Genomic DNA, 7,717 nt, shown 5'->3' with positions numbered 1-7,717 from the left:
GTGAAGAAGAAAGAAGAAGAAAAAATCGAAAAGTCAACACAGGAAACCGGCAGAAAAAACAGATAAAAAACAGAAAAAAAAAAAACAAAAAAGAAAAACAGAAAATCACCATCAGAGACCAACGGTGAGGGACAAAATTGTACTCAAAATTGAGTATTAGGTCAAAATTGAATGATTGGTGTAATTTGATATCAAATAAAAAAATAAAAAATAAAAAATAAAAAGAGAGAGAGATGGAGGTATAGTACTCTTTTAATCGCATAAATAATAATTTGACTATTAATTATTTAATTTAATTTAATTTATTACATTATTATAATTTTTCAAGAATCTCCCTCTTCCTCTGTAGTTCTACGCACGTTTCTTTTTCCTGTCATTTTCCCGTCCCCCTCTCTCTCTCCCTCTCTCTCCCTCCCTCTCTCTTTCTCTCTCTCTCTCTGTCGCCTCCGAAATACATGCAGCATTTCAACGAACAAAACTCCCAACAGAAATTCAATTTCTGACCCAAAACGCTTCTTCTCCCAAATTTCTTTTCAGAAACGCCATTAAAGAACCTCTTTCATATAATATAATTCAATTTGTTTTTAATCATATTCCATTTCTGAACAAGGGCACACACACATTTTTTTTCTTCTTCCGAATCAAATATATATATTTATTCTATTTTATAAAGTTTGGGCGGAACTGAGGCAGAAAGATAATTTCTGGGTTCCATTTATTGAACTTTATAAAGTTCAGGGGTTTGACAGAGGGCGTTGGGAATTTTGTTCGTTGAAAAAAAAAATTTATAATAAAGGGCATTTGATTTTCTTTTTTCTTTTCTTTTTTTCTTTTTTGTTTTTTGAAAATCTTGAGATAAAGAGCTGAAAGATTTGGCCTTTATTTTTTTTGGTCTGCATGCATAGCTATAGATATATGGCTATGTGTGTTCCTGTTTGGGTTAAATCAATTGGAATGGATTGAATTTAATCTGGAAAAGAATGGACACCCGATTTTTGGCCTTTTTCGTTGCTTTTATTTGTATTCTTACAGCAAATAATTCTGAAGGAAGGGGCAAATTACCCGAAAACTCTTTTCGTCATGATGATGTTCCTTGGGATATTCTCGAAATCGATATCGATAAGGTATGTGAGAATTTGCTCGAATTGATATTGATTATTCGTCTCTGTTTTTGTTGCTTTTCCGTATGCTATAGTCGATTCTTTTATATCTGTATGACACTTATTTGCTCTGCATTGTATGTATTGTACTGTAAGAAAATTCTTTCTTGATCAAAGAAAAGGCTCCCCTATTTTTTGTCGAGAAACACTTGCGATAACGAGTCTTGGGCGGTTCGTTTGTTTGAGCTAAACACTATTAATCTTGTCAAGTTGTTAAGTTTGTGTATGTTTTGTGGCACTATTAATCTACTTAAAAATAGATGTTGGACTTGGCATTATTGAATGACGAGTTCGTTTTTTTTTTTTTTTTTTTTTTTTTCTGCTAATTAAATAGAAGGGTGAGATTATAGTTTTGCATAGGCCTACGAGAGGGAAGATTGACCAATTTCTTCGATAATTTATATGTAAGTGTGACTGTAATTGGAGAGCGCCTCTTAGAAAACTATTCGTCTATTTAACATGCAGGGCTCCATCGTTGAAACTTTTTGCAAATTAAGAGATTTCGCACCTTTTTTTTTTTTTGATGTAATTTGACATTCGAACTAGTGGGCTCGTTTAGTTCAATAACATTACCAATTTGTTTTTTGGAGAATCGAGTTTTGATTTGTGAAGAGCTAATGTACGATGGAGTGCTAAAAAGTGTATTAATAGTTCGGTAATATGCTCGTAGGTACGATCGATCCAACTGGTGCCAAATAAACAGTTAAAATCCAATAAAAACTAGTGTGCGTTTTTTCTGCAATCATGCAAGAAAGAGTACAATTTGTTGAATTTTATTTATTTGGTTTATATTCTAGAAATCACGACCGGGATACACATATTGCATTAAAAATATTTTTGATGAAATCTTTGTTATTCGACAGGCTGAACGAGTATGGAACTACTGTGGAAAAGAGTTGAAAGATATTACCGAAGCTATTAAAGCCTTAGATTCAGATCTCTCTCGATCAAGAACCGGTGGTAATGTTGAATACGATTCAAATTTATCGGTGAAGAGAATTATTCGAATGGCCGTAGCGGATCTGCCCCAAAAGAAGAAGAAAACACTCTTACACTGCTTGAGAGCCAAAAATTTTCCATTGCAAATATTACGAGACGAGGAGGAAAAAACATCGTATTATAATATTCCGAGGAGGTCTCTAAGAAGAAAAATAGTCCACCATCATCCTGTTATAAGAACTGCTTCGGTACCTGGTCCAGGTGGACCCCTTTTATCACCATCTTATTTTGATGATGCACCTATGTATCAAGTGCCGGGCCCCGCCCCCTCTCCCTCTCCCGTTAAACGGGCCCCACCGAAGGCCCGCGAACCATCTCCTCCGCCGCCACATGTCCATTATTATTCTCCACCTTACCCCGCGCAACACAAAAACAACAACAATAACAACAACAATAGCACCAACAACAACATCGACAATAACAATAACAATAACAGTGACAATAATAATAGTAATATGAAGTATATTATAATTGCTTCGGTTGCAAGTTTAGTGGCGGGAGTTTCTCTTATAGCTCTACTATTACTTTGTTGTCTGAAGAAAAATAAGAAGGTCGAACCGAAAGAAGGGCAAAGAGATGAGAAGCCTCTTCTCAACTTTAGCCCTAGCGATATTTCTGCAGGTATATTATATTAAAGATCATCGTTCATTTTTATTTTATTTTTCTAAAAATTGAAATCTTTTTGGCAATAATAATATCATTCATTATTCAGTTTCTTCGGAGAAGTCGCAAAACGTGGTTAATCCACGCGGTAAAGATTTAAATGCTACTTCAACGGGTGGTAGTTCGTTGGTTTCTTCTCAAGCGATATCATCAGAGGCGGCAGAAGGTAATGCCGACGGAAAAAGTGCCGGACTACCACTTCCTCCTGGAAGAACAGCGGCGGCGGCACCGCCACCGCCGGGGCCGCCACCTCCACCACCAAAACCACCAGCTCCGGCGGCACCACCACCACCCCCTAGAGTTGGCCGACGGCCCCCTAATCCACCAGTGCCGTCCCCTCTTGGCCCCCACCATAGACGTTCTTCTACTGGAGAATCAAGTGAAGTTGGTGATGATTCTGAAGCTCCGAAAACCAAGTTAAAGCCATTTTTCTGGGATAAAGTTCTTGCAAGCCCAGATCATTCTATGGTCTGGCACGAGATTAAAGCCGGGTCTTTTCAGTGAGTTATTTATTTATTTACACTGGATTTTGTCACTCGGTTTTTTTTTTTTTTTTTTTTTTTTTTTTAAGTGATATACATATTCATCTCTCGTCTTGATTTTTTTTGTAGATTTAACGAGGAGATGATGGCAACTCTGTTTGGATATGTGCCGACCGATAAGAACAAAAACGAGAACAAAAAAGATTCGCCTTCCTTTGAAACGCCATCACATTTTATTCAAATTATCGATCCGAAAAAATCGCAAAACTTGGCCATTCTTCTAAAAGCACTGAATGTGACAACAGAAGAAGTCTGCGATGCCCTTACGGAAGGTGTTTCTTTTTTTTCCTTTTCCCAACGAACCAATTGCATGTGCATGATTAATATTATATATTACTAATATTATATATAAAAAAAAAACATTTACGATCAGGTAATGAGCTCCCCGCAGAACTTATCCAGACACTGTTGAGAATGTCACCCACAGCAGACGAAGAACTAAAACTAAGATTATATAGCGGAGATGTTTCTCATCTGGGCCCCGCTGAAAGGTTTCTCAAAGTTGTGGTCGATATTCCATTTGCCTTTAAACGGCTCGAATCTTTGTTATTTGTAAGCACTTTCCAGGAGGAATTTTCTTCAATCAAAGAATCGTTCGCCACTTTAGAGGTTTGTAAGTTTATAAATTATAAATTTCGCGGGAAGAGTACTGTTTTTATCCCACATGTTTGCACCGATTTCACATTTGATCGTCTTTGTTCACAAAAAAAAAAAAACACATTTGGTTTTCAACAATTTAACACTTTTGGTCCTTTCTCAATTTACCGTTAGTTGTCGGTTAAGACACTGATGAACCAAAAGTGTTGAATTTTTTTGAAATAGAGGGACTACATCTGTTTTTTTGTGAACAAGAGGACCAAATGTGAAATCAAGATGAACTCGAGGGACGAAAAAGTCTATTTTTCCGATCCAAATTTCTGATTTTTTTGTTTGATACATCATTTAGTTAAATAAAAAAAATATTTGTCTCAGGTGGCATGTAAGGAGCTGAGAAATAGCAGACTGTTCCTGAAGCTTCTAGAAGCAGTCCTGAAAACGGGGAACCGCATGAACGACGGCACATACAGAGGTGGGGCCCAGGCGTTCAAACTGGACACCCTCTTGAAACTAGCCGATGTGAAAGGAACAGATGGAAAGACAACCCTTTTGCATTTCGTGGTTCAAGAAATAATCCGTTCGGAGGGTTTAAGAGCCGGTCGAAGATTGAGAGAGAGCAAAAGTATATCGAGTGTTAAGACAGAAGATCTGGTCGAAGAATCTTCACACGAGACCGAAGACTACCACAGAGGACTAGGTCTTCAAGTAGTTTCCGGACTAAGCAACGAGCTCAAGAATGTGAAAAAGGCAGCAATAATCGACAACGACAATTTAAGTGAATCGGTTTCCAAATTCAGACAGGCACTTGTCAGAACGAGAGAGTTTCTCGAGAATGAGATGAAGACCTTAGAGGAAGATGAAAATAATAATAATAATGAATTTCGCGATTCGCTTGCTAGCTTTGTGGAACAATCTGAAAAGGATATAGAGTGGCTGATTGAAGAGGAGAAGAGGATATCGACACTGGTCAGGAGCACGGGGGATTATTTCCACGGTAAAGCTGGCAGAGATGAGGGTTCGCATTTGTTTGTGATTGTTCGTGATTTCTTGGTAATGGTGGATAAGGCGTGTTTGGATGTTAAGAAAATGCCGGTGAGGGCCCCACCGAGGAAAGAATCGTCTTCGGTAGCCACGGAATCAGCATCCCCGTCAGCATCTGAGTCTTCTATAGATATGCACAGACGATTATTTCCAGCAATGAGAGAGCGCCAGATGGACGACGATTTCAGTTCCGATGATGACACCTCGTGATTTTTCCGTTTCAACTTACTATACGGGTTAGTAACTTAACTCACACGTCCATTTAGCATATATAAATACTTTTAGTAAGCTATTTAATGTTTGGTTTAATAATTTAATTGATTAGAGTTGGCATTAATTAAACGTTGCATTATATAAAAAAAATAATTTAATGAAAATCTGAACAATATAAATGCATGATTCAAAACCATTAAAGTTAACATGCGTATATCAACATGATAACTTGTAAATATAAATATATGGGTGAAATTCAGAAAATAATGGTGAATTCTTTAGTTCTTCAAAGGAAAGGATACCTTCTTGTTGATGTGACAGTACCGCAACAATTTCCTTTTAGTTAGCATTAAGATGGCGATGGCGAGCAGATGTGTTAAATGCATTAATTGTGATATTTTACACTTAATTAATCTACCGACCACAAGAATATGGTGGCGGCCTCTGTGGGTAGGCAAGGATCATCAAACCTTGCCTTCTCCAAAGGTTGCCTTCCCAAGGCTGCAACAGCAACCACTTGCATCCTCAATCACTTGCATCCTGGTCAGAGTAATTACAGAAAATAGTAGAGTCTCCAAAGGCTTGTCTTCCCCAAGGCTGCCCTTGCAGCAAGCATTTATAAGACATGCATCGGAAGAAAGTTAAAATAACTAAAACCATCGTATTCTTAAAACATTTGAAGTCTTCGAACAAGTATTGAACTTATGACCCGCTTTGATGCCTCTAATTGGATTAACACGTAGTTTCGAATTTAATTGAATGCACTATGTTATTCGTCTTTTGACCTAGAGAAATGGAAATGATTTACAGGGATATGTTGTGAAAAATCTCCCATTTTTTAACTGGCTTGCATCCCGAGTTATTGGAGCTGCTAGAGAGTGAACACAGGCGGTGGCAGCTATGATATTTTGCTGTAAATATATACAGACATGTCAAATGTTCTAAAAGTTATTGATGCTTGTGATGAGAGATTTTAAAACTTTTTTTTGTCTCTGAAATTGTGAATGTTTTTTTAGGAAATCAGTGCCCCAGATTTATACTATATGGTTTATCTATTTTTCTAGAAATATATTCTAATTTACCTTCTCTCTTTGGTTTCTTTTTCGCTCAGGTGTATATATATATATATATGAAATGTTAAATCCCACACTAATTTTAATAAATCATACACACAATTGAAATTATTTACTTCTCTAAAATCTTATCTTCTCATTCGTACCCTTCTTTTTGTAATGGGAGATTTTTCACAACATATCCCTGTAAATTCGTTAATTTTTCACGTGAATAAATATATATATATATTTATATATTTATGTGTGAAAAATTCAACACTTAATTCAATTTCATTATGTGTGAGATTTTGTAAAATATATAAATATATATATATATTTATTCACGTGAAAAATGGGAGATTTTTCACAACATATCCCTGTAAATCATTTCCATTTCTCTAGGTCAAAAGACGAATAACATAGTGCATTCAATTAAATTCGGAATGTGAAATTTTGTATATATTAATTTTGTATCGGAATGTGAAATTTTACTTCAATTTCACATTTGGTTCCCATGTTAACAAAAAACAGATTTAGTCCCTCATGTTTTAATAGTTTAACATTTTTGTCGTTTCCGTAAATTTTCTGTTAGTCATAACCAAATCAAGCATGAGTCCATCACTCTCTCAACTCACGGTCTAATGGTAAATTGACAAAACTTACTGAAAGTGTCAAATTGTTGAAACATAAAGAATTAAATGTATTTTTTGTAAATATGGGGAATCAAACGTGAAATCGGTGCAAATTCAAAGAAGAAAACTGTAATTTTCTCTTTGGAAAATATATTATTGTGTGCTAGTTTGATTTTTATTTTATATTTGTTTTGTGTTCAATTTGATGTTGCAACATATAATCAGGGCCGGTCCGGGGTATTTCGAGGCCCTGGGCAAAACTTAAAATTGTGGCCCTAAATATAGGGTTCGGGAGCAACATTCCGATTTTTTCGAAAAATATGTAAAATATAAATATATTTAATAATAAAATTATATTAGAAAGAAAATGATTACTTTACAAAACTAGTGTAACGCTCGGGGCTTAATATCACTTTGCACCCTTGAAATGTACCATTTTGTCACTTTGCATCCTCAAGATAAGTTAACTACACTCTGCATCATTGAAACACAATATATCATGCATAGTGCAATCCAAATGAAATTTTAAAAGCTAGTAAATGCAATTTGATATTTTAAGTGGTATTTAAAAATTATATTTTTATCAAAATAAAATATTTTACGAAAACAATGCTTCAACTGTTTCGTTATCAAGTTATCTAAAAATCATATTTTCTTCCAAATATTTCTACCTAATATTTTGACCAATTACAATAAAAGATCCATCAATCGAATAATATAGTGATAATTTTTTTTATTTTTTTAGAAAAAAATATAGTCTGTTTCAATAATCCGGTGTGGTTTTTATTTTTTCGTACTTCTTAGGCTTGAGATTAAAG

At 35.3% G+C, this 7,717-nt stretch overlaps 1 protein-coding gene across 1 annotated transcript; it reads left to right on the top strand.

The window, feature by feature from the left end:
- Positions 1 to 353: 353 nt before the first annotated feature.
- Positions 354 to 6,295, top strand: LOC105951504 (formin-like protein 3). Its single transcript, XM_088821939.1, has 7 exons — positions 354 to 1,124; positions 2,024 to 2,780; positions 2,872 to 3,322; positions 3,434 to 3,636; positions 3,738 to 3,973; positions 4,337 to 5,238; positions 6,026 to 6,295. The coding sequence occupies exons 1-6, from the start codon at positions 981 to 983 to the stop codon at positions 5,210 to 5,212; spliced, it is 2,667 nt and encodes an 888-aa protein (XP_088678065.1). The 5' UTR covers positions 354 to 980; the 3' UTR covers positions 5,213 to 5,238; positions 6,026 to 6,295.
- Positions 6,296 to 7,717: the final 1,422 nt, after the last annotated feature.

This window comes from Erythranthe guttata, chromosome 8, assembly GCF_056151865.1.
Source record: "Erythranthe guttata isolate IM_541 chromosome 8, IM_541, whole genome shotgun sequence".
Classification (NCBI taxonomy): domain Eukaryota; kingdom Viridiplantae; phylum Streptophyta; class Magnoliopsida; order Lamiales; family Phrymaceae; genus Erythranthe; species Erythranthe guttata.
This window is presented reverse-complemented; position numbering and strand designations above follow the sequence as displayed.

Bases quoted from the DNA above. Each gene is read 5' to 3' on its own strand.
- LOC105951504 (XM_088821939.1), top strand. From the start codon at position 981: ATGGACACCCGATTTTTGGCCTTTTTCGTTGCTTTTATTTGTATTCTT. The intron at 2,781-2,871 runs GTATATTATATT...TTCATTATTCAG, and splicing joins CCCTAGCGATATTTCTGCAG to TTTCTTCGGAGAAGTCGCAA. The intron at 3,974-4,336 runs GTTTGTAAGTTT...TATTTGTCTCAG, and splicing joins AATCGTTCGCCACTTTAGAG to GTGGCATGTAAGGAGCTGAG.